Source organism: Protopterus annectens, chromosome 8.part0 (assembly GCF_019279795.1).
Source record: "Protopterus annectens isolate FY-2018-M chromosome 8.part0, PAN1.0, whole genome shotgun sequence".
Taxonomy (NCBI): Eukaryota; Metazoa; Chordata; order Ceratodontiformes; family Protopteridae; genus Protopterus; species Protopterus annectens.
Window position 1 is genome coordinate 1,780,753,193 of NC_056741.1, and position 27,996 is coordinate 1,780,781,188.

The 27,996-nt window shown below is 41.3% G+C and overlaps 1 protein-coding gene across 1 annotated transcript in view; it reads left to right on the plus strand.

Annotated features, from left to right (window-relative positions):
* The window catches only part of GPT2 (glutamic--pyruvic transaminase 2), a 567,369-nt gene that overhangs the window by 48,718 nt on the left and 490,655 nt on the right, over positions 1–27,996 (plus strand). Inside the window, exons 2-3 of the mRNA XM_044081280.1 lie at positions 15,503–15,592; positions 24,210–24,318. Of these exons, the coding sequence (XP_043937215.1) occupies positions 15,503–15,592; positions 24,210–24,318 (199 nt within the window). The remainder of the gene's footprint in view (positions 1–15,502; positions 15,593–24,209; positions 24,319–27,996) is intronic.

Here is a 27,996-nt window from a genome sequence, read left to right on the forward strand (position 1 = left end):
GTCTACCTCTTGGGTGTCCCCTCCTGCCGACCCCCTGGTGGACCTCATTACCACCAGGGCGTGGAAGGAACCGGACACCGTGGAGCCAATCCCAAAAAGGCCCGACCGTATTCTCAGTCCCCCGGCTGACCGTGCCCATTGGAGTAAGGGGCCTCCGGTAGATGCCATGTTGACGCGGCTGCCACCAAGAGGGAACTTGCTCAGGAGAGTCCCTCAGTCCATCCCCCGAGCAAGGAGTCTTGGATGATGGACCGCTTGGGGAGGCGGATGTTTAGTTCAGCGACCTTCTCAGTGAGGGCGCTGAACTACCTGGCACATGTGATTAGGATGCAGCGATCTTATAAAGAATACGCTGCATCCCCCCCAGAGTCCATGTCGGAGGAGGACAAAGTGCTGCACTCCACCCGTATGGCCACTCTCAGGTCCGTCACTAATACCTCTATGCGGCTACTGTCCCATGCTATGGAAGGCGCCGCTAGAGCCGCAGGGGCAGGCCTAGTTACCAGACGTCAGGCCTGGCTCCGTCATTGCGATTTCACGGAGCCCTTCAAGGCGTCATTTGCGAACGCCCCTTTCGATGGTTCTGCCCTCTTTGGCCAAACTGTTCGTGACACTTTGACCCAGAGCGAAAAGGACGGGAAGACGCTGTCTGCCGTCGGAATCCGCTTCTCTGTACCCCAGAGGCCCTATTCTAGGAACCAAAAGGGTCAGAAGAAGATGTGGTTCCGGAAGTCGCAGCAATCCCAGCCTGCTCCGGACAACCAGTCCTTCCGTGGCAGAGGAGGACAGGGAGGACGCCACCCTAGGGGCAGAGGGGCTCCCAGGAACTTCGGGTCCAGAGAACCCTTATCTGAACGGCCCGTGCAGCAGCCCTGAAGGGTTGCCCAGCTGCTCCACTCTGGAAGCAGTCGGGGGACGTTTTTCGGAGCACCTAGCGGCATAGTCCATAACATCAGACCGCTGGGTCCTCCAGATCATATCCAGTGGATACCGTATCCCTTTTCGTCACATGCCAAAATTGAAGTCCCTCCCAGACGTTCCACCCGGTCAGTGGGAGACCGCTTTGGCAGAAATTGGCCATCTGCTAAAGAAAAGAGCCATCCAGCCCGTCCCCCCAGACCAGATCGGATCCGGGTTCTACTCCAGGTTCTTTTTAGTGCCAAAAAAGACGGGGGATCTAAGACCAATTTTAGACCTTTCACTCTTGAACCTGGCAGTTCCCAAGGAGAAATTCAGAATGGTTACATTGCAGTCTATTCTCCCCCTTCTGGGAGAAAACCACTGTATGTGCTCCATAGACCTCAAGGATGCGTACTACCATATACTAATGGACAGGCGCTCCAGGAGGTTTCTCCGCTTCCGGCTGGGAGCCAGTCACTACCAATTCCGGGTCCTTCCCTTTGGTCTCCTTATTAGCAGTGGTAGCGGCCCACCTGAGGCTTCAGGGGGTGCAGGTCTTTCCCTACCTGGACGACTGGCTTCTCACCGCCCCAACAAGGCATCTACTTCTCTTGGCGCGAGACTCCTTTCTCCATTTTGCTCCTCGTCTGGGCATCACGATAAACACAAAAAAATCCAACCTAGCACCCACGCAGTTCATAGATTTTATAGGTGCCAGGTTAGACACGAGGAGATTGAGAGCCTTCCTCACTGCGGACAGAGTTCAAAACCTGCAGCTCCAGGTGCGGGCCATTCTCCACTCAAGCTCAGTTCCAGCGGAGTTGGTCCTGAGGGCCCTAGGGTCCATGGCGGCAGCGATGGCGCTTCTTCCTCTCGCCAGGTTCAATATGCGCATCCTTCAATGGACACTCCTAGTTCAGTGGTCGTATCTTGCTCTTCCTATGCATCATCCCATTGCGATCAGCAAGGCTTGCAAGCGGTCCCTCCTGTGGTGGCTACACTCTCCAGATCTCCACGGAGGCCGCCCCTTTTGTGCCTCTCCCCCTCTCGCCACGGTGACCACGGATGCCTCCCGCCTTGCAAGCGGCCCCTCCTGTGGTGGCTACACTCTCCAGATCTCCACGGAGGCCGCCCCTTTTGTGCCTCTCCCCCTCTCGCCACGGTGACCACGGATGCCTCCCGCCTCGGGTAGGGGGGCATTTTGCAGGCCGGACGGTCCAAGGCATGTGGAACGATTCAGAGACCTCACTGCATATCAATGTTCTAGAGATGAGAGCAGTGCTCTTAGCATTGCTAGAACTTCAGGCCTTTCTTCCCGTGGGAACAATTGCAATTCAATCGGACAACATGTCTGTTGTCTGGTATATCAACAAACAAGGAGGAACCAGGTCTTACCCTCTTTGTCGAGAAGCCATGAGAGTGTGGGAATGGGCAATCTCCACCAACCGCTTTCTCATAGCAACGCATATTCCGGGTCGGTCCAACATCCTGGCGGACAAACTCAGTCGCACCATTCTCACCCCTTACGAGTGGTCTCTCAATACTCAGGTAGCGGAACGCATCTTCGCACAGTGGGGAACTCCTTGTTGCGATCTTTTTGCGTCTCCCTCAAACACCAAGTGCGACAGTTTTTTCGCTCTAATACCTCCTCCCGGAGGTGCCCCAAGACACGCTCTGGTGCATGCTTGGCCACCCGGTCTTCTTTATGCTTATCCCCCCTTGCCTCTGATGCTCCAAGTTCTTCAGAAAGCCTCTCGGTTGGGGTGCAGAATGATTCTCATTGCTCCATTTTGGCCTCGACAGATCTGGTTCCCTTTCCTAAGGTCTCACTCAGTGAATCCTCCTTGGATTCTAGATCCCATTCCGGATCTGATATCGCATCCATCCCGCTTATCTCCCCCGAATCTGGACAACCTGAAGCTGACCTCTTGGCTGCTCCAGTTCCACTCCTGATCAGGACTCCCGGTATTTCGTCCCCTGTTAAGGCCATCCTGGTGGCAGCTCATAGGCCATCCACTAGGAAAGTCTACCGCAGTAAGTGGAAACTGTTCTCCTTGTGGGCGGAGCGGCAAGGCCTAAACCCCGTCACAGTTCCTCTCCCTTTGGTGCTTGACTTCTTAACCACTCTTTTTAATGATGGTGCCAGCAGTTCCACGGTCAAAGTACAACTTGCGGCAATTTCTCATTATCATATTGGTCATGACTCCAGTCCACTGATGTCTGCCAAATTGTGTAAGATTTTCCTAAAAGGTACTTTCCTTCTCAGGCCCCCTGTAAAGCAAGCGGTTCCTCCTTGGGACCTTTCTTTAGTCCTTCCAGGCCTTGACTGCCCCCCCTTCGAACTGGCCACTACGGTAGATCTGAAATTCTTATCTTTCAAGACCGCCTTTTTAGTAGCCATTACTTCGGCCAAGAGAGTCTCAGAGCTTCAAGCATTATCAGCTAAACCTCCTTACTTGGTCTTTCATCCGGACCGTGTTTACCTCAGGACCAACCCGTCCTTTCTTCCTAAGGTAGCTTCTGAAGCAAACATTAATCAATCCATTAACCTCCCTGTTTTCTTTCCTAAATATCAAAACAAGGGTGAACACAAGCTTCATTCCTTAGATGTTCACAGGCAACTTAGATTTTATCTAAACAGGACGGCTGGTCATAGGCAATCTGACCAGTTGTTCATTTCCTTTGCTAAATTTAATTTGGGCAAACCAATTTCTAAAGTCTCATTATCTTGCTGGATTTCACAATGTATCTTATTGGCTTATCAAGCTTCTGGAAGGCCCGCACCGGAGGGTGTACATGCCCATCCATCCCGGTCAGTCTCTACTTCGGCCGCCTTTAAGGCTAGGATTCCTCTAGATGATATTTGTGCAGCAGCCACTTGGGCTTCATCTCATACCTTTATTTCCCACTACAAGTTGGATCTTACATCTAGGGGTAGAGCATCCTTTGGCTCCGCGGTGCTCCGGAATATCCTTCCATGATGGCCGCCCAAGATTCAGGTAGCTGGGGACTCTGTCCCACAGGTTGCAGACAAATGAATCTCCTACTTCAGATTTAGAAGTTATGTACTCACCATAACGTTCCATCTGAGTAGGTGTATTCATTTGTCTGCAACCATCCCGCCCTCCTATCCCCCTGGCCTTTTCAGTTTCCTGCATATGATGTGTTACCCTTCTCAGGGTGTTCATGCTGTTGGCAAACTCGATCTGAGGTCATGTAGGGAGAGCAGGGCATTATGGGTGAGGGGAGGAGCTGAGAGCTCGGATCCATAGCTGGTAAACCATGCCGGTTCGGATCCGATATCGGATCCATAACCCGCAAGTTGCAGACAAATGAATACACCTACTCAGATGGAACGTTATGGTGAGTACATAACTTCTAATTCTTTCACAGGACAATTTGTATACCTATTTAAATGACAAGTGTTCCCAAAACTTAATTTATCCTGCCGAGTACTCTTGTGGTAGTATTTTATAACTGGTTATTCCACTATAATATCCTGATGTAGACAGACTTCTGATTTTGTTCTGCAGCCAAGGCTGCTGTTTTTCTCAATACTATCTAATGAAGGGAAAATAAACTCACTGACAGAATTTTTCTGCTAGGTAGTAGAGTAATTCCAACTCGCTGATGTCAGCATTCAGTTGTCACTGAAACCAGGTTAGAACTCAGTGTGATTGTAGATTCTTGCATTGAGGAAATCCGGTTGGAGAGTAGCTCATAAGCATGCAGGGTGTGTATATAAAGGGGAAGTGATGAGTGGAACTAAACAGCAAGTAACATACGATCTAATGTTGAACGTTCTGGCCACTGGACATATACTGGGCTAATGTTTTCTGTTCAGTGCAGTGGAATTCTTACTAGATTGCAGCCTTGCCCTTTGCACACAAAGCTACCTTACTTACAAAGTTCCTTTTCCCCATTTGCAGAGCTCCAGATTCTTATATTGAGAAAACCATTTTTGTCTCGAGTCATAGACTGCTTTTATTATTGAGCTGAAATTCATTAAATATTATTTTAAGAAGTAGAGTATTTGTCAGGGAGTTTATTTTCTCTTCACGAGACCTCATATATTAATTTTTTTAGTTTGTGGCAGAGCTGCATTGTGGCACCTTTCCATTATGCATGTCTAATTTTTTTAGCAGCCACAGTTTCAGAAAGAGTGCAATTGTAGCACTTTAAATTAATTAGCAGGCTGAAATCTGAAATACACTGTGTGCCTGGGGCCCTTTCATTTCCTTATCTGAAAATGAGATTAACCCTGCCAAATGATACAGAGAGAAAACAAGGCCTTGGAGAACTCCTTTATGAAATGTGCAGATAGAAGAAGGCCAGGAAAAGGCATCAAAATGATTGTCATCATTATCCTTTCTGCCATCATCTTCCTAGCCCAGGAAGGAGGATGATCCCAAAAAAGAAAGAGAGAGAGAGAACTGAAGATATTGACAAAAAAAAATCCTGAGATACGAAGCTGTCTGGCATGTCACATAACTTAGCAATTCCAAAAGTGGTTTAGCTGGGCCCAGCATTAATTCATTCCCTACCTCCCATTTCCACTATAGTGACAGTTTCAAGAACAGTGCAGGAGCCACCTCAGTATATGGTAATGGTTTGGGGTTCCAAAGTGTCCTCTTCTCTTTTCTATCTTCAGTGGTCTTCCACATTCAGCTCTCTCTACAAAGATAGAATTCTACACCTGTCTTTATTTCACCTCATTCAGTATGGCATACTCCCATGTTGGAATTTCCATCATTAGATTGAGTTAAGAATAGTTGGTTACTCTAATCTGTAATTGCTAGGCAAATAATGTCACCTTTCCTGTCATAAGTTCATCTGGTCTGGTTTCTGGCACCTCCATGACCTTAGACCCTATGCACATAACCTAATCACAGATAGTGTGCTATACTGATACTGATGCTAATGCCACTGATGTACTACCTGACACTCTAGCACAGATGTTAGTACTTGTTAGTTACTCCATTACTTTTCATTTTTATATGTCATCTGTAACTAGTGTGGAGTCACTACTGACAGGCAACTGATATTCAGTTCATCAACTTTTTGCTGCCACTGTTTTCAGTCTGTTGCACTTCTGCCAGTTTGCTACTTTTCTCCTTAATGCCCCATCCTTTTAAGTTTTGATCCATTGAACTTTGATACACCAGTTCACATAGAGTCTGTGAAACTAAAGGGTGTAGATCTACCATTCAGGTTGTCTGTGTGAAGGAATATTTACAATGCAGCATGCCGTAGCTGCATTTAAACAAAGACTGAATGGCACGCTGAAATCATTTTATGGAAAATATAACAATTTTTGCATACTACAAAAGCAGGGGTGGTTTTCTCATTGCTAATGTAGGTCATTTTTTGCTCAGTATAGAAGTGTTTTGACTTGAAAAAAAATGTGGGTAGTTCATAAGTACAATGACCAGAGCACTCTATTGAGTTGTGAATGACTAGAGAAACTGACTCCTTAATGCTTTCCTGTCTCATTCCACTCATTCAAGGAGTGTTATGTAATGCAGTACAAGAAAATACTCCACTACTTTGGGTTGTCCTTTGGGTACAGCAGCCTTTGTTCTGCATTTAATCTATAGCATGCTTATCAGACCATTCAGCTACATTTCTGAGAGAATCTACTGTTTAAGCAGCAAGGGTAGAATGGGGATCTTCATCCTTTCTTACAGATTTTGTCATACTGCATGGAGACGTGTAGATTCCTACCATTTTCTCACTGTTTCTTGGTGTTTTGATCATCAAAACTTGTGCTGATGAAAGCCATATGGGCTGGAGAGGTATATTTCTGGACTCTTGACATGGTTAAGTATTAGCTGGTTTGATACTGTTTCAGGATTATCCTCTCTTTTTGGATTATGCTGTCTGAATAACCATTTTACTTCGGGTATTGTGGAGTTGGTGTGTGAATATATTCGCTGTGGCAAATATTTGAAATTCCTGACTAAACATTGTGTTGTACTGTTGAACGGTACTTGCTCAAGTATTCCAGTATGGAAAATACAAATGCTATTAGTACAGAAATACTAGAGACTAATAAATTCAGGGTACCTGATTTTTTTCTTTTTGCACAAGTGAATGTCTGGATTAATATCTTTGGTTTCATCTAAAAAGAGAATGTGAATGCTGTGAGATGGGCTGAGTCTCTTGCCTATGTAATAGCCTTTTCTTTCTTAGCAAATAAATGATCAGTGTGAGTTGAGAACTCTGCAGCTGAGGGCAGTTGCACATTCTATTCTTATGTTTCCATGGAGGCAAGCTAACTACAGGTGTGTGCAATTAATCTTGAGAGTTCTGAGCATTGTTTGCTGAGGAAAATCTAAGGTACAAGACCAAGCAGTTCAGTAAAAAGTTTGAAATTGTTGGAAATGAAAAAGATGTAGCTTTTCTAGCAGCCTAAATACTATTTAGTTTTATTTAAAAATAGCCAGTGCAACTTTTCTTGAGGCTAAAAGTTGATGTTTTTTGAAAGCATACACTCTGCGTTCACATTTGGGAGTGGAATAAAGGTAAGACAAGAACAGACTGCAATTAGTGCAAGTGGGAGACAGGCTATAACATGCACTTTAGCATGGATCATATCATTAATTTTAAGTTAGGTAATGTCTGTGGGTACATCTGTTGATTTGGGACAGTTGTTCCTAGCAGGAGGGTTAAACTTTATTTGAATATTTGTTTTAAATTGGGTTGTTCTGGGTGTTTTTTTTTTTTTTTTTGAAGTTTTCATTGAAACAAAAAGTCTTGAAAATGTGACATAATGTCAAACAGTGATGACAAGCAGTAACTACATAGAGGATCAACCTGCCAGTCACTAGTTGGGGCATGTGACATAAAAGCTGGAAATGAGCATTTAAAAAAAAAAACTTGAATATATAATTGTGGGAATAATAACTTCTTATGGCTAGCCTGGCCATTATGATATTATTTTGGAACCTAAATGGCCTCACAGGTCTAGACAAAAATGTAAGAGTGTTGAATTATATTAAGAAATGCAGTGTGCAAATGACACATTTGAAAATAAATGAACATGGGAGTTTGATAATGAAAGGATTACAGGATGGGTATTTAGCAGAATATCAGGGACAAAGGAAAAGGGGAGTAATTATACTAATTGCCAGAGAAGCTCCAATAGTGATAGAAGAGAAAAGATAGTGGTGTATATGTGGCAGTAAGGAGCTACTGGCAAAGGAGGAAGAGGATTTACGCAGGCACAAATTTATGCTTCACCCAAAACTGCTGTTATGGAGCTGGAGAAAATTTTGGGAGAAATAATCTGCTTTCAGTAGGGAATATTACTTGGAGGCAGGGACTAGGGCTTGATTACAACAGTAAGAATTTATTTGAAAGAACCTAGAAGGGACAATATAATAAAGAGAGTAGATTTCTGAAGAAACTTACGAAAATATTTGGTATGGAAGATAATGAATTTAGTAGTAGGTACTCTGAGAGAACTTCACATTATTCCCCAAGGTACACTAACTGGGTTAGACTGGACAGAAATTATATTTCACAGGAACATATGTAATTAATTGAAAGCTTCAGCATAATCTAATTACTGTTTTGGATCATGCACTTTATCATAGAAAATGCAGGATAATGAATTAAAAACTAGACACTGGCACTTTTCCACCTAGCTATTAAGAAGACAGCAACTTTAAGAAATGGGTAGTAGAAATTATTCGAGTGTTATAGGGAAGATAGATATTTCTTCAAAAGTTATAGCTAGTGAGTGGGATAAAATTGAAAGTGGTGTTTAAAAAGAGGATGGAGATAAAAACAAAGAAATGGTTAAGAAGTAACAAATTATTTAGAGGGGCTGTCAAAAGTTATAAAATATTGCAGAATAAGGGGATCTCACAGAACAAAAATGGGTGCAACTGCAGAGTGCTAAAGAGAAAATAAGGGAGTATCTAAGCAGAAAAGTTTAACACAACAATTTGGGCAACATTAATTGAAAAAGCTTTGTTGCCAAATTTGGGGAGCCTGTAACAAGAAAAATAACCACCAATCCTAAAGAGGTAGTAGAGGTAGTTCAGAAATTTTATGACAGTTTATGTAAAGCGGAGAAATGTGGAAATTAAGAAAGCACAATGGAATTATTTCTGTAGGATTTAAGCCTCATCTACCTCTAACCTTGGTTATACTTAACAGTTAAGATAAGTGGAGATGAGGTAAAAATTGGAGCATTGAATAAAATCTTCAGGAAAATCTCCAGGAACAGATGGTATTCTGTGGAAGTTTGGAAACTAGGAGGAAAGCAAGTAATAAAGATCTGGAATGTAGCATTTTAAAAAAAATGTGTGACAGGGGTGGGGAGGGGGGCATATCAACATCCAGGAAGAAAACTGTGGTGGATGTAATCCCAAGACAGTAAGGATCCATCGGATTCTGCTGTATATAGACCCATTTCAGTTTTAAATCATGATTACAAAGTGTTTATGCCTATAAAAACTTAAAGAATAACAAGGGTATTGCCAAGACTGATAGGTGAGGATTGTGTAGTTTTGTGGAGAGATGCAAATATTTGACAACATTTAATAGAACAATGATGAGCCAGTGAGAAGCAGAATGTAAGAATATATCACTGTTGGTGGGTCTTGTTGCAGCGAAAGCATTTGACAGAGTAACTTGGGATTTTATGAGTAGGCAATAGAAGCATTTGTTTTCCTTGGTGGAATAATAAGGTTAGTTAGGATATACGAGTGATCAGAGGCAATAATTAAAGTGAAGTAGTTCCTCACTGATAAGTTAGGTCTGCAGAGAAGATCCATGCATGGGTGTCCACTTTCCCCTTTATTTGCTTTATATTTATAGGCATTGGCAAAGAAAATAAGGGACTTGGAAATTCAAAGGTATAATTGGTGTGGTAATCAAGAAAAGTTGAATAATATTGTCTACAAATAAAGAAAAGTCATTTTGGGACATAAGATTAATGAAAAAAAATTACTGCTATAGCCTTTTTTTGTACCCACACATAAACTGGTTGAGCAATACCATAGTTATGGGGACTCTATAACATGAAGTATTTAGGATTATGGATTAAAAAGCTTCTGTTGTGGAAGCTAAATATATGTAGGAAGAGAATAAACAAAAGATATTGCAAAATCTGACAAACTGGAAGCTCTTGTTTATGAATAACAAGATACAAGCAGCAAAGGTGTTTAGTCCATTTAGTATTATAAACAGGTCAAGCATATTTGTATCAACCAAAGGAGAAACTCTGGACAATAATAAGTTGAAGGAATGTACCTGGGAGGGAGAGAGAGAAGTTGATCCTTCCAATAGAACAAGGTGGTTTAGGATTACCTGATTTGAATGGATATTTGAGAGCTACACAATTAAGGCACCCATGCATTATACAAGCAGAAAACTGTAATTCAAAGTGGAGCAGGATGATGAAACGGGAGTGGAGGGGGGGGGGGGGTAGTTCAAGAAATAAGGAGAGAGTGGAATTTTGGATGCATATCCTTAAGAATAGCAGCAGTCATCCAGAATATTGTATTCATAAAGTAGCAGCCATCCAGAATATTGTATTCATAAAGTAGCAAAATGTATTCTAAAATCTAAGCCAACATGAGAATGGAGATTTTGCCACTGGGGATGGTTGCAGTTAGTAGTACAGAGACTAGGCAAGAGTGGACTGGAATTTACTGGAGAAAACTGGCAAAAGAATCAAAGTATTGGGAGAAAACGTGAAGGAGAAAAGTAATAGAATAGGACAAGGCCAAGAAAATATTTTTGGACTGTATGCAAGAGACTGGCCTCCCTACCAGGGATTGATATCAAGAGTATAGGCATTGAGAAAGGATAATGGAATCCTAAATATGGTGTGAACAAATGGGTGTAACTAAGGAAATTATTCTTTTAAGCTGGGATCACGATCTGAATTGTCTAGACAAAGCAATATCGTGTTGAGCTTAATTCTGGTGGCTGCCAAAAAAGCAATTACTAGAAAATGGAAATCAGTCTAAACCAACTGTATCTGAAGTATTGAATGTTGTAACAGGTAAAAGAATAGAAGTAGGTTCCTTACAAAAGGGTAGGATCAAATTGCATAAAAAAAATGGAAATTGTGGGAACAATACATGTAGAATAATCTTCTGGAGGAAGAATGAAGTTTAAGGGAAGGCAGGGATTCAGCAATTTATATAAATGTTAAACACATTATACATCATGTTATTTTGTATAACTAGGAAATAGTTGTTTTTTTTTTTTTTGTTTTCCTTTTACGTGTACGTTTCTTTTTTTTTATATAAATGTATGTTTGGCTATGTCTTAAGTGGTAATTTAATAAAGATGTAAAAAAATAAATTACTTCAGGGTACCTGGAATAGCAGTCTTCACAGAATAAGAAAATGGAGCCTTTTTAAATGTTGACAGTTTTTTGGTGGACAGGATGGCAACTATCAAAGTGAAGAAGTGTATTGGAATAGGTGTTTTTTCTATAGGTGGTTGATCTCAGGGTTCCCTGTCTCTTACCTAATTCTGTGTCAAGATAATGAATCTTGGAGGGAAGCAGCTGATGTGTAAATTTTAAATAAGATGTAGTCAGATTTAAATAATCAACACGTTCCTTTGCCTCATCAACCATACCGCCCCATAAAATCAGTATGCCATCCAATAATCTTAAAATAAAATTATCTTGGACCAAAATGGTGAGGTAAACAAAAGTTGTTTTTCCCACTCTGTCAACACTAAATTCGCAAAAACCAGGGCACGTTTAGCACCCATGGCCATTCCTGTAATTTGACGAAACCGTTCCCCTTCAAAATACAAAAAAATTGTTCTTCAAAACGCCAACAGAGGGGAACGAACAACAGGAGGGGGGGGGGGTGAGAAGTGGAATAGAGAATGTTAAATGGTTTTGTGACCAATTCATGTATGGAAATTGTGAACAGTGAAAACAATGAAATGAATATTGACATTTCCATTACTGGGCATGACGCACTTGAAATGTGTAGCACTATAGTAGATTCCAAATTATAGCGCGATCAGTCTATTGAAACAAATAGTATCAATAGGTCAGGTCATTTATAGATTTTTTTGGTTTCCATTTGAATTTATGTATGTTAAACAATGCATTGTCTAAATCAATACAGAATGAAAACAGACATACTTCAGGTACTGTAGTTAAGGATGGGTTTACCATCTATAAACTTAGTGATTTGTTGATTAGGGACACGCACTTTGAGTTATTAAAGAGAGGTTTTAATTTCATTCCTGAATATAGGATTGATGTGGCTAGTGTGTTGACAAATTTAAAGATGTATACTAGGAAACTGAATTGGCGTTTATTTTATTCATCCCAAAACAGTCGTGTGGAAAATGCATTAGAACCTTTGAAACGTAGTAGTACCTTCACCCCCCCCCCCCTTTGTAATCCATTGGTCAGTGTCTTAGAAAAATTGTTTTGAGACTGAAATAAGGAAGATGTGTGATACTAAGATCAATTTTGTGGATAATTTGACAAGTGATGAAAGGGTAGTCCTAAGAGAATTAGTTAAAAACAAGGACTACCTATTTATGAAACCTGAGAAGGAGGGGGTAGGATGGTAATTATGTCACGTTTAGATTATGCAGGAAAGATGTATGACATTTTGAATGATTTGACTACATACAAAAGAGTTTCAAAAAGTGAAGTTAATGGGGCATATGCCAAAATTGATATTTTTCTGCAGGATGCATTTTTTGAGGGGCTCATAACGAAAGTCAAATTTGATTGTTTGACTAATGGCACTCCTGTTATTCCATCTATTTTTGGCATCCCAAAGTCCCATAAGGATCCTTTAAATCCCCCTTTTAGACCTATAGTTGCTGCCAGGGGTTCCAAGACCGAGTCCTTGGTTGCATATGTAGATTATTACTCTAAGGGGATCCTGCAAGGTTGCCCACAGGTTCTTAAGGACTCCTGGCATTGTTTGGAAATGCTTCAGAGGGTTGACTTAAGTAGGGACTTTATGTTCAATACAATTGATGTGATCAATTTATTTTCGGACTTTATGTTCAATACAATTGATGTGATCAATTTATTTTCGGTCATACCCCATCGGGAAGGCTTAGAATTGTATCACAACAATTTTGTTGTTGGATGATAAAAATCAACTTTTTGGTGAACTTTATCATTTTGAAGAACAGTCTTTTGTATTTTGAAGGGAACTGTTTTGTCAAATTATGGCAGTGGCCATGATTTTTTGCGAATTTAGTGTTGACAGAGTGGGAAAAACAATTTGTGTTTACCTCACCATTTTGGTCCAAGATAATTTTATTTTTGAGATTCTTGGACAATGTACTGATTTTATGGGGAGGTACGGTTGATGAGGCAAAGGAATTTGTTGATTATTTAAATCTGACTATGTCTTATTTAAAATTTACACATCAGCTGCATCCTTCCAAGATTCATTACCTTGACATAGAATTAGATAAGAATCAGGGAACCCTGAGATCAACCATCTATAGGAAAAACACCTATTCAAATACCCTTCTGTTTTGGTGGACCGGATGGCAACTATCAAATTGAAGTGTGGTCAAGGGTCAGATGGTTCGGATGTCAAGATTAATTAGTGATGATATGATGTACCAACAAGAGATGAATACCCTAACTGACATGTTTATAACTAGGGGATATCCTACCAAATTGTTGTATATGACCAGGAATGAGGTGAACAAAGGCAGGACTTAGAAATTCACACCCATATTAAGAACTAGGGAGACCCCCTGTAAATATTTGTGAGAGAACCACCTTGAAAGATGAATTGTTTGTAATACCTTATAATCAATCAACACCCCAGTTGATCCCAAAGTTCATTATTTGGGAGAATGTGCTAGACACTGAGCTTAAGGGTAAGTTAGGGCAAAGGCCTATAGTGGTATACAGTAAAGGTAGTAACATCAAGGAATGGTTGGAACTGGTTGATAGACGTGTAAAGCAAAATTACAATTCAAGAATGAGTAAATGTGGGGCCTGCCATAGGTGTAAGTATATTAATGATGGGCCATATGTTGAAATTGCAGGCTTCCACAGGAATTTACAATGCCCTGGAAGGTGTAATTGTAACACCGATGTTGGTTTATGTGGCCACCTGTATTTCCTGTCGGGCATTTTATGAGGGTAAAACCACCAGGCGGTTGGGAGACAGGATTGCTGAACACACCAGGAACATAAAAATAAGAAATCATCTAGTTCACTCTTCCGACATTCAACTGTATGCCCAAATTACAAAAGATTTTTGTTTTTGTAATTGATAGGTCCTATAGGGATGATAGGTGGGTGACCCTAAGCTAGACATAGAAAGCAAGGAAACTAAATGGCAATTTAGACTGAACACCTAGGTTCAACCTGGAATTAATGAACATATTTATATAACTAGTGTGTTAAAGTACAAGAGGAAATTGTGCTAGGTAATATGTGTGTGTGTGTGTGTGTGTGTGTGTGTGTGTGTGTGTGTGTGTGTGTGTGTGTGTGTGTGTGTGTGTGTGATGAAACAATTATTTTTGGATGCATTGTTTACTACAAGTTCACTAATAGTACAGGACTGCATCACACTAACACAACATTTTAAGAATTTTATATGTTTAGTTCTTGAAAGTAATATTTTTTCTGATATTGTTCACAGTACATATTTTTATTTTTATTTCAGTTTTAAATGTTATATCAGGCTTGGTTTTGAGGTTACTGATTTATGTGAAACTATTTTATAAAAGATTAGATGTTGACAGGCAGTACATGAGTTAACATTTTGATTCTATTAGGGAAGAAGAAATGGTTTGCAGTATTTAGGGTGTGCTTTAATGTGGATATACGACTCTGATGATGCCTTTTGAGGTGAAATCGCTTAGTTGTAGTTGTATTCGCAGTATTTGTGCCTTAATACCAAAATAAACAGTGTTTTTTAGCACAGACATCGTGTACGCCTGTGGAATTCTTTTTCTTTTTGTTTGTTTGCGCTGTTTATTTTGATTCTGGCTCCTAAACATGCTACAGATTCTATAGTCATGAACCATCTACTAAAGGCCAAGTGGCTCCGTGACTAAGGTGTATGCCTTTTAACCTCAAGGTGCCACTGGAAAGAGCTTTACAGAATGAAGATGTATATTTTGGGTGGGAGGCTGGCCAAATGGTTAAGGTGTGTTTACCTTGCAGACAAAAGGGGCAGGGGCCCACAAGGGCAGTTAGTCTAGTACTAACCTATGAGTGGGAGGTTGGCCTAATGGTTAAGGCGTTTCCCTTACAGATGCAAGGTGCAGGGTTTGATTCCCACAAGAGATACTTTGCTAGGCTTAAAATGGCCCACACAGGCAGATAGCCTAGTACTTATCTATGAATCTATTTTGTACAGATATATTTACCCAATACATAACGTTACATCCTCTGGGAGCCTGAAAAATGTCTGACTGAAGTTGTTTGAAATACAACAGTTGCAGTAAATGACATTATTTATTAAACTTGGGAAAATGTAGTAAATGATAAATTTAGGCTGCTTCCACCCTGTGGATGATAACTTCCTTTTCATTTTTTGTGTAAAGAAGTGTTTGATTGTATATGGTACAAAAATTGTTGCATTATGGAATCTGTTTTTGTTTTTTGCAGGGTATCAAAAAGCCCTTCTCTGAAGTCATCAAAGTGAACATTGGTGATGCACATGCAATGGGTCAGCAGCCGATCACTTTCCTGCGCCAGGTGAGAACCTGTTAAAATTGTATACAATGAAAACATGATGATATAAAATCATACACCCACGTATAGACAGCTCAACTCCAGAATTCTGATTCATTCCATCCCTTTCACAAACCTCTATCTCCACTGGACTGATCTACTTAGTCAACCCATTCATTCTAGCCAGGGTAAGGGCCAGGCATCCTGTTGCTAAGTAAGGTTCCTTTGGGTTTTTTGGGCAAAAACAAATGGGTCAGTTAGCTAATTGGTTTCTCTTTCCCAAGAGCTTAACTAGTTAGGGACTGGGCCAGCTTTCAGGTCCACAGGAGCGGGCTACCTTCCAACTCTTCTAAGTGGAACAATCCCCTTGACAGCTCTCTTCAGCTCTGTATATTGCTACTCACTCAGGAAGCCTGTATTATGATGCACGTTAATCTCTTTTGGAGCAGTGTGTGCTCAATAGGCTCATACCATTGCATGTGGATGCACCCAAGAGATGAGTTAGGGCCACTTCCAGCCCCCTCAGAAAGGGCAAGATGACACCAGCCATTCACTCCCATCCTCTTGGCTTGCCCCTCCAGCATCCATACTGCTGACGTGAATATAGGTAGTTTGGGTCACATTCAGGTCTGTTTATCGTTGTGCTTTGCAGCCAGGGAGTTGCCCTCCCTGGTGAGGTCAGACCATAAATTTGTCTTTAAGTAAAGATCAGACTGGACACTCCCACTGGAACAAGAAAACTGAAATTTCTCCAAAGCAAACTTTAGCCTACTAAGCAAGGGTATAAAAAGTTTCAAACCCCCTGCTAACACAGCCAACAGTGAAAGGAGTACAAAAATGCCCTGTATAGACATTTAAATAACTGCATAGTCTCTGCTGTACATGTCCGTATCAAAACCAGTTTCTTCCAAAGAAACAGGCCACCCTGGTGGGACTGCGAGTATAAATAGGTTATGTAACAAAAGGAAGAAACTATTATCCAAGAAGAAGAGGAACTTGCTCACCAGAGGAAGAATACCCTCCACAGCTTGAACAAGCAAATCAGATATCTTGTAAAGTCCTCTAAAGCCAATTATGATGCTAAATTAGCATATCTAGCTAAAGACAATCATAAGGCTTTCTCTAGCTATGTCCGAAATCTTAAAGGGAATGTCCAGCTATGTGCCAAACTGACAGTGTACAGTACTAGTTGCACTGAACCCAAAGAAATTTCCAGTCTGCTGGCGGACAGATTTGGCACAGATTTCATCTCCCTGTCCCTACCAGACCCCACCACCTGTCCATTGCCTAGCATCTCAGAAGAGCAGGTAATATCCACCCTCTCTAAGGCCAAAAACATAATCTCCTTGGGACCGGTATCCAGAAAAGACCATGGACTGGGGTACACTGAATGGAAAAGGGATTGAAAGAATGGTATTAAAGGTTTGCCTCTCAGAGTGGACCTGTTGGAAGATATCCTTCCAGGGTTCAGATGTAATGCCTGTCCTGGTAGCAGTCATTATACTGTTTGTAATTACTGTTGCCCAGGACTTTTGTATATACCGTCCTGATACTCTTTACCAGGGAGTTTATTCTGTATTTTTCTGCCTATGTGCTTAAAATTCAAATTGTGTAGATAGGGGTCAGTAATTCTTCCAGCTAGGTACTTTTAAGCATCCTACCTGCTCATACTGGTGATTTCTCTGTTTTTCTCTGTCCAGTTACATATGTTTTAAATGTACTGTCCACCTTTTTTTAAGAGAAGTATTTTTATTCACCTTTAAAAGTTTAAGGCTAGTTTATTTACTTATATTAATATGAATGGCAGCCACTTTATTATATTCATTGGTGAACCACTCGTGAATCCACTTGTTTGGCTTATTTCTTAACAGTGTAATGGTAAAGTTCTTCAGTCAGGTAATCTGTAGTGATGGCAGTGATCTTCCATGGGCCAGGACAGAATACCTGCAGTATTGGAAAATGCTACCAGACTTCAAAGAAAGTGTATGTTTTAACTGTTTACTTCTGTTACTGTGAGGAATAGAGAAGGCACTGAACCCAAGGCACTGAACCCAAATGAAAGTGGACAAAGGGCCTGGGAAGCTAGACCAAAACTCCTGATTGGTGAGTGTTCAGTGTGAAGTCCATTTTTTTTAGTATTGATGATAAAGGCCCACAGCCAGAGCAACAGTATATATTTTTTGCATATTCATGAGTTGTTAGTGATTCATTTGTGTGCTGATTTTATATTTCAGTCTGTTTTGATGCCACTAGTGTAGATTGTGAAGTCATACCCCCACTGGTCATCTGATTGTTATGGGCAGTAGAGTGGATCCAAGGACTGTTGCCCCTGCCCAGCATCACAAGTTTGACTGCGCTTCTGTTTCTGTAAAAGTGCAAAGATGACTTGAAGGAACTTCCTACCAGTGGGATTTTGTGCTGCTTATTAAAGTGGCCTGTTTCTAAGAAGTATTTACTTTCTTAACTGATAAGGTAGGAAGTGCGGAAATTATTTATGATAAACGGGTAGATGATTTTTTTTTTTTTAATTTTTTTTTATTTTGTTTCAGGGATACCAGATTACATGTCTCTGAAACAATGTTTTACAATAGTCATAGGGATTGGAATAATGGTTGAATTGCTTACCTCAGATAGTTGGATGTGGATATTTTTGACATGCAATGCTGCATGTAGCTATTGTATACTTTTAAGAAGAATAGAGTTCAAGGGGAGCTTTATATTACTTGTACTATGTAGAAACACAGTTTGATGGGGTAAACGTAGTAAAGTTTTCATTTCAAAGTAGAATTTCTATATTTTATTACTACTGATTTTTTTTTTTGTTTTATTTACTACAGTATAAGACTAGTACATTGTTCTTTTACTTGAGATTTACCTGTAAAGGAGGGAAAGTATTTGTAATTTGAGTAATATGATAATTTAGAATAGCTATTTCTTTATTTGTATGTATCCCTTAGTTAAACAAATGGCAGCCAGACATGGCCAGATAATTACAAACCTGATCTGTATTCAAGCCCTTGTAGTTTGGTGCTTGATATGCTCCTTGGTCCGGTGCCGGTGGGATCAGTGTTCAGATTGGTACATGGTAGCAAATGAACTCAGTCAACGCTTTAAAAGCTTGATACTCTTAGATCATTATAGGTTCATCGTTATGTTGAGCATACATGTGCAATGAGTATGTGCAAAGATTGGGTGAATATAGGTGAAGGCTGCCAGCCTAGCCAGATAGAATTTTGGAGATAATTCTGTCATCTGTAAATATTAATGTAAACCACAGGCTTGTGTCTTAAATGATAAAAAATAGTGTTACATGTGGAACTAAAAAAATGTAACAACAGTGCACTCTACTGACCAAGTAAAGCATGTTGTGACCATTTGATCTAAACATGGCTCCCGTCTGTCTAAGTAAAGGAATTCTTGCTATTGTTTTAAGGCCAGAGTTAATGGCCAGAATTTGCATGCATATATGTCCTTTATTGCTCTGGTTTCTGCCCAGAGGTGAAGAATGTAAATGTAGTTTCTGTTAGCCTGGGAACCCAGGGAAGTGTGAAGAATGAAGTAATGTGAACCAGGAAGTGTGAAGAATGATGTAATGTGAACCAGGAATGTGATTTTAAAAATGGAGAGAATCAGAGAGCATTAACATTTTTGTCTTGACCATCCAACTCATCAGCACTGTTTTGCTCTATATGTACATTTATCTTAGATTTGTGTTTTTTGTTAGAAATAGCTAGAAACTAGAAAGTTTAGACTGTTTTTCTGTGATGTCAGAACTGTGCAACTGAATAGGTATTTTTCTGTGATCTCTGAACTCTTGACTAGCACTGTGTAATAAAAAGTATTGCCTTGTGTTTTGACTATTTGTTATTAAATATTTTTAAACCCTTTCAACTGTGGCTCTTTTTGTAGAGACACTTTAAGCTCTTTAGAATACTTGCATACCTTTGGTAAAATTGTACAAAGCCACTCTAATAGCTTTAGCCCTGGGCTATACTACCAATTGGATAATAATATTGCACAGTAATAATTGGGACACCCTTTTAAGGGGGCCTTTGAGTAGCTGATAAATATTGGTGGGTGGTGGCAGCTGGTTCTACTGTATAGTCTGGGAAAAGGGGGCACAGCTGGAGAACCTGTGCCAGCCTTCCCCAGGAGTGTTTGTGTTATATAAACTCTTCTCAAAGTGTGTGTGTGTGTGTGTGTGTGTGTGTGTGTGTGTGTGTGTGTGTGTGTGTGTGTGTGTGTGTGTCAGCTACTTGGGCAGGGACACGAAGCACTGCTGCTGGAGGTTTTAGCTTGCCCACTAGGCTGAGATCTGGACCCTATATCTTTGCCAGTGGGGAGTCTTATTGGGGACCTGGAGAGCAAGGGAGCGACCAGCCCCAGACTGACTGTGATCTCTATGTTCTCTTAAGGGAAGTTGCACTTTACTGTGTGTATTTGTTATCCTTTCCTCCTATACGAGACACCCCTCACTGGTGTTAGTGGTGAGGATTGAGGCTTCTTGATTGCTGGGCCAGGGCACGGGCGTCACAGTATGTATAACTCAGTAGGTAGACAAGACAAGTAATAATTTTTCTGAGTGTCAGCAATATTACTGAGAACTAATTTCATAGTGGTTAGGCTCAGTTGTTGCTTATGGATGCCTCCTGAGTGGTCAGAGCCTTTTAGTAGCAAGGAAACTGTTCCATCACTAGAGAAAGCCTTGGTAGATGTTTAACACCAAGTACAGTGACTTCTTTTCTCTGACTCCTGCTTTGGGAGTATCCTTTGGATACTTTCTTCAAGATGTAGCCTGAAGGATTCCTATACATTTTTTCTCCTTTTTCCCTTATTCCAAAGTTCATGCAGAGCAAGTCCAAAGTCCTTCTCATAAACGCATTTTGGCCTCGTCGGGTTTGGTGCTATATGTCAGGCCTTCATCTTATGGAATATCTTCTTGTGTCTCAGGTCCTCTCGATCCCTGCTGATCCATCCAGCAAGCTTATCCAGATCCCCCCCCCCTTCAACTGACCACATGGTTTCTTCAATTCCAGTAGTCATATGATCATAGGAGGTTACCAGGCTGTTGGTCCTGAGGTCCTTATAAGCCTAGCCAAGAGTTTAGCCCATGTTTAGACAAGTCAGCACCCTATGCCCCTGTCCAGCAGGGACATGGATGAAATCCCAAGGATGTATTTTCTCTTTCCCATCCAGTTATCCAGGTCACGCTTAAAAAGGAGTAAAGAGGTACTCTGCTTGATGGGCATGAACAGAGAGTCTATTCCACAGATGGGGGATTCTCTGGGACACAAATCTGTCCCACCAAGCCCTATTGATGTCACAGACCAGGTTGAGGCTGCGCGTGTGGGTTACTCAAGTTGAGCTTGACTTGCGGATATGCAGCAGTCTCATCAAGGCGAGGTCTGAGATCGCCTTATATGACAGACAGAGGTCACCTCTGAGGAGTCTGTATGAAACTGAGTAGGGATAGGGCTTTTAGCCTTTCTGTGTATGGTAGATTTTTGAGACCCTGGATTCTTCTGGTGAGGGAACCTCTGTGGTCTCTCCATCTGCTGCATGTGCTTTGTGAGGTACATGCCGAATGGGCAGTTGTACTCAATAATAAGCCTTATATTGAAGAATACAGGGATGTCATGACCTCCCTTGTCCCTGGATGAGATGCCCTTACTTATGAGGTGGGCCATGTAAAACTTTCAGTACAATGGAAGCAACATGGTGGTCAAAATGTCAGGTTGCCATCAACCTGGATGTCCAAATCCCTCACAACTTATTGCGTGTTTAGCATGTTATTAATGTGATCATTTGTGGGGCATAACTGTTTCCAAAGGGGATGGTGTATAACTGTTTCCAAAGGGGATGGTGATAATTTTTTGGTATTCAGCTTAAGGCCATGTTTCTAGCACTAGTCATTTGTTTGGGTGAGACCTTCTTGGAGGATGTCCACATCACTGGGGAATTGATGACCATGCCCAGTTTGCAGTCATCTGCAAACTTTATCAGCCATAGCCCACTGGTTTTGGTGTGCACCTCAGAAAAGTATGTCCCAAGTAATGGAGGCCCCAAGACCGACCCCTGGGGTACGCCTCTCATTCCGGGTCTACTGCTTTAGGTGGCTTCCCCTGTTTTGACTAGGTGGGTTCAGTCTTGAACACAGAGAATCACTGTGGTACACTGCATTCAATAACAAAAGTCCAAAATCCAAAGTATATAAAGAACACAGTTACATAAAATCACCAAAAATATTTGCATATAATATGTATTATATTTATTTATATGCAGATAAATTTGATGATTTTACGTAACTGTGTTCTTTTTTATATACTTTGGGTTCTGTCCGTGAGCCAGTTAGCTACCCATCTGGCAACATACAGATTGATGTCTAGTTGAGAGAATTTGTCTATTGTGCCTGAGTGGGGAATAATGTTGAAGGCTTTGGCCAGGTCAAGGTAGGCAGTGTGCACCATCTTCCCCTTGTCCATGGCTATGGTGACCTGTCTCAAAGAGGTTGACCAGATTTAACAAACATGACCTCCCCTTGACGAATCCAAACTGTGTGAGATTGAGTGTTTGGAGGTTGCCAATGTCCTTGTTAATGAGGTCCATGATAATCCATTCCATGACCTTGCAAATCAGGCTAGTTAGGCTGATGGGTCTATAATTTCCTGGATCGGTGGGTGCTCCACCTTTGTGCAAAGGGATGACGATGGCTATCCTCCACTCAGGTGGGACAAAGCCGATACTCAGGCTTTGATTGAATAGGGCACCTAGTGGTGCTGCAAGCTCCTGCCTGAGTTCATATGGGATGCAACCTGGGATGTTATCGAGTCCCATGGAGACTGTATTAATTGTCCAGAGACTCTACATTCCACCGTCTTGCCACTGAGGTGAACCCCAGTTAGTTTGTCCATCTTGTATGCTTTCCAAACTCTTCAGATGAGGGGAGTATTTATTTCATATTATGGATTCCCACAGGGATTCACAGATGTTTGTCTTTCTCCAGTAAGAAATTGGGGTTTGTTGCATTAGTTAGATTATTATTGTTATCGCTGGTTGTTATTATCATTATTATTATTATCATTAGCATTATTATTATTATTATCATTATCATTAATAATAATAAAGAAATACAGTAGAACGTTGACTTTGCAGGCAGCCCAGAGTACTCTCCACCAACCAGGGAAGTGACTGTGTCTCAGACATTTTTCATAAATGCATTCATAGATGATAATTTTGCTGCAAATACATGGACTACTCTGGACACTATTACAGGACAATCTGAATGCGATATCTAGGTACAGATCTTCATTCAAGGTCACAGTAATCAGATGTGTGTTACATGAAGTATGCCACCTTGGAAGAATAAGCTTGGGACAGTGCTGTGCTCTTGACAAGGAGGGACCTGCTCACACCAGTTAAAGTTATGTAATTAACTTAATGATTGCTTTTGATGGGCAGGTGTACCCTTATTAAAATGGCCTCCCAAAATCCTCCCTCCCTCTTGCTGGTGTGATCTTCAGGTCATTATTAGCTTTTCATGGTTTACCTTTGTATGACATAACTGAGATTTGGATAGGCAGACCAGTTTGTGTAAAAGGGATAGGTTAGCATTCTTGGATAGTTTCCTACTTCATATTATTTATTAGACCTACAGTTGGTAAGGTTGGACCTGCTTGTGCTGATATATGGTAAGTAAATTTCATCTACGTAATATAATCATTGTAAAGGTATGTCGTCAGTGTTTTGCTTTTGCAGTAGGACAGCTTCCATTTACCCCTCTGTCTTGGGTGGATCCTCTAGCCTGTGATCCTGGACAGCAACTTTTGTTTGGTCTCCAGGCTCATATGTGTGCCACGTAACCATTAGCATGCATTATATGCTTAACTACTGAGAATGAAGTTCAGCATTCAGCAGAAGAATGAAGTAGGGAAAAGGAAAGACTGCATATTAAAGTGATTCTGGTAATTGCTAGCTTCATGAAAATGTGGGGAAAATAATTACAGCATCGTCCAGCTGCCTGATAAAAGTAGTTTGTCATTTTGAACAGATGTATAACCTTGAACATGTTCACTGTTTATACAGCCTGATGGTGTGCCATAGTGGGATAAAGCCCAATTGTGACCCAGAAGGCCCAAGTCTTGAGTAGTAGCTCAGGCTGGGTTGGATGGGAATGAATGGCAAATACCAGTTCACCATTTTGGGTGGATGGAGTGGTGGTTGTAGTCCTCTGATCACCCCATATGCAAACAGAGGCTTTCAGGGTGCTGACATGGCTAGGCATTAGAATGTGGACTTGGTGCTTCCAAACCAGTAACAAAAGTCCTTTACATTAGGTTGGCTGAAACATGGATGTGCATGGAGAAAGGTGTAGAATGCCCTGCTACGATGTGAGTGCTCATGTCTCCTTGAGGGGAAGGGTTAGGACCGCAGTGAAGAACACCCTTATTGCCAAGATGCTGATGAAAGCACAAACCACATCCCTGGCTGAGTGTAGCCTGTCTAGAACCTTTCATAACTGCACTGCACTTCACAAGTTTGAGTTGTGTGATATTGGAATGTTTTGTGTCTGTTGAAGCACTGCAGGAATAAAGTAAAAGGAAATTAAAAAAGTAAACCTTTTTGTATTTTTTTAAATGTATAGGTGGTTGCCCTTTGCACTTATCCAGAACTGTTAAGCAGTCCAAGTTTTCCAGAAGATGCCAAATGGAGAGCAAGACGGATCTTACAAGGATGTAGTGGATATAGCATGGGTAAGATGTGTGGTTTACATTGTGTGAGATGCACAAATGAATCTTTTCTCTTGAGGCAATTGTCAGAGTAGTAAGAGCTGCATTTGAGGCTGCAGGCTGTATCTAATGGCTACATTTATACGTTTGTCTTTCTGAAATGTTATTATGTGGATGCATTAAATGCATAGCTTGACAAAACATACAGCTGACCATAACTTAGTCTAGAAGAACTCCATCATAATGGCAGAAGTGGCTTTCCTTGGTGCTGGAAAATAAAATCAACAGACTTTTATTGGCTGGATTCCAAATATTCTGGACTGCTCTTGCAGGCTGCCTCCACTGCCAAGCAAAATTTCTTGAAACACCCTAAAAGCAACCACCCTGGCAGGAATTTTTGATTTAATGCTGGAACCTACTGAGAGGGTCTCTGATCCGTAGAGTCCATGCTATACCACATTTGGTAACGTGATTCATGTGATGGCAGTTCCAGTGTGAAAGCTCCAGCCTGTTCCATGGATGCTGTGGGAGTGTGATGTCCTCACTCTAGGCCAATAATCAAGGAGCATGAATGCTCACCACTGGCAGTGGAGAGGGAAGTTCACTTGGAATACAAATGGATCCACTCAGTATTTCCAGATGCAGACCTCTCTGTATCAAGTACAGTTTCCCTTAAGAGCATACAAGGAACACAGTCAGCCCAGGGTCTGGATTTCTCTGTCTCCCTCCAGGTCCCCAATAAAACTCTCCACTGGCACACCTGTAAGGTTAGGTTCTCAGCTGTGTGTCCAAGCCAAGTCCTCCAGGACCTTCTCTGTGAAACCAGTGCCTCATGTCTCTGCCCAAGTAGCTGTCACATATACTCTGAGATGTAATTTTCGCACACACACACACACACACACACACACACACACACACACACCTGGGAAAGGCTGGCACAGATTGCCTGCTCTACCAGCTTTGCCCAGACTATAAGGCAGATTCACTGCCACCAGTCAGTTACTATAAGGCTCTTAAAAGGTTATCCAATTATACTGAGTATTAATACAAATGGTAATGTTGACCAAACAGACAGCCTTTCAGGAGTGGCCAGGGTGATCACCAAATAAATATATGCAAATACTCTTAAAAGTTAAATATTTTCTAAAAAGGACTAGCCACAATGGAAAGTTTAATTAATGAAAGAACATGAAAATACTAAATATCGGGTCTATATTAGATCACTGAATGCTTAGGTAAGCGAACGGTGATTATTCGACCCCATGTAAACGAAATCTTACAAAACCGAACTGTCAGAACAGCGATTTTTTCCCCTCCTCCCCCCCCCCCCCAAGGGAAAAAGTCACTGTTCCAACAAAAAAAAAAAGTAAGCACATTAAAACATGAGATTAAGTGGGGGGGGCTTTGCCCCCCACACCCACCGACATGGGGGGGCTGTGCCCCCACACCCCCCTACTTAAATATACCAACTCCGAGAGCGCACTACAGTGCTGAAAACAGCAAAGTACCGAAACAGCCAAGCAAATTCTTTCCCAGGGAAAGAATTTGCTTACATGCCGCTTCGATATTTTGCAGTTTCGGTTTTGTCAGTTCGACCAAGATGCATTTGAAAATATGCATCTTTGGTCTGCTGATAGGAAACCTAAATATCTATTTACAGTAAACACCAGAGTTTCAGTCACAGGAAATATTGAAAATAACACATCTGGAAGGAGTCGCACAGTTACAGAAAAACAATATTTAGCTAATCTCACTATTTAGTCCTGGTAAACTAAAGGAATTACTGTTCCTACATAAAGGACCACTACGGGAAAATAATTAAAACAAATATATTTTTTAACTTTTCCTTAAGTTTAGCTCATTGCAAACCTGCATGTACCAGACAGAAGTAGTCACTATTAATTTTATTCTGTTTGTACCTCTGACTGCCCTCCTGGGGGCAGACATCCTGATGAGAATTAGTTTGTTCTGTAGAAAAATCTAGCCCATAATACACTGCAAGTCCACTGTATTTGAGATTTTAGTGCCCATAGCTGTGCTGGTTCATTACTGTTCCATTCACTTGGAATGGAAGAACAGAGATGAGAAACTATTTTTTCAGGGGCCTCAAATACTCACTGTCATGCAGTGCCTCTTACAAATGTGTTTGCTGATGAAGTGTTACACATTCTGTGAAAAAAGCTTCCAGACGTAGCAGCTCTTTGCTATATCAGCCTGTATTTAGGCATTTAACTTTGATATGCCTCAGTTTCTTCATTTACTCCTCCCATATTCCAGCCCCCTGCTAGCAAGAGTATCAGATTTCCTGCCCTACAAGGTTCAGCTATTCAGTCAGCTTTGCATGACAATACAAATCAAACAGATTTGCTTGCAAGTCTGCCTGGTGTATCATTAAAAGTGTTCCCTCATTCCTCTCTTTACTCTTATCTGAATAGCACTTTTACAGTCATTCAGGTAACAGAAATGCTTTTAGCAATCCTGCATGTAAAGGTGTTTAACTAGTCCTCTAAATGTGCCTGTAACACACACACATTCATCTCTGCCACACACAGATTGGGGTCTCTCTGCAAATAATACTCTACTCATAAAGAATATTCATATTTGCCTTGCACAGAATTTCAGTCTTCTGCATTATTATCCCTGTCTCCTTATATTTGTGGGTACTACTACTAATATCTGCACATATTTATTGGTGTTGTTTTTTTTTTTTTGGTCCCCTTTTTTAGTCAACATTGTAGTCAACTTAAAATATTTTCTGCATGCTATGCAGTGCCTACTCTCTCTGTTCTGAACAGTGTGCACACTGTTCTTTCTCAGTCTCAGTATTGTTGTCCATTGCAAGCTTGCGGTACAAGTTTCAGTATTCACTGACATCCAGAATTTCATAGGTTCATAGGTAGGTACTAGGCTATCGGCCCTGGGGCCTGTACAAGCCCAGCCAAAAAGGTACTCTGGCTTTTGCCACCCAATAAAATTATTTTCCTGTGCCACTGTTGAGCAGAGACACAGAGGTGATCCCTGGGGTGAATTTCCTATTTCCCATCCAGTCATCAAGATTTTTCTTTAATAGTGCTAATGAGGAGCTTTGTTTGAGATAGATAGGTAGTTTATTCCAGAGTATGGGAAGTCTCTGGGACAGGAATCTATCCCTCCGGCATGTTCTGTTTATTGTGGTGACAAGATTTAGGTCCCTAGAGCGTGTAGCTCAGAGGGATTGGGATTTCTTTAAGTGGAGCATGTCCAACAGCTCTGGGTTTGACATAGCTTTGTATGTTAGGCAGAGATCACCTCTGAGTAGGCGATATGAGATGGAGTATTCTTCAAGAAGCCATAAGCAGTTTTTAAACTGAAGACACTCAATATGCACATGGTACTTGTGTCACAAAACTGTTAGCCTAGTACCTACCTATGAACCTGTGTATCTGCCCGAGTGCATTTATAAGCCTAGCCAGAGTGTGTCGGCTTTCGCCGCCCCATTGATTAATTAACTGATCCTCTGTTAAGCAGAGCCAATGAAGTGATCCCAGGGGTGTATTTTCGGTTACCCATCCACTCATCAAGGTTTCTCTTGAAGAGTGTTTAGTGAGGGGCTCTGCCTGATGTGATTTGGAATTTTGTTCCAAAGCATGGGGAGTCTCTGTGACAGGAATCTATCCCTCCACCATATTCTGTTTATTGTTGTGGTGATGTTTAGCTCACTAG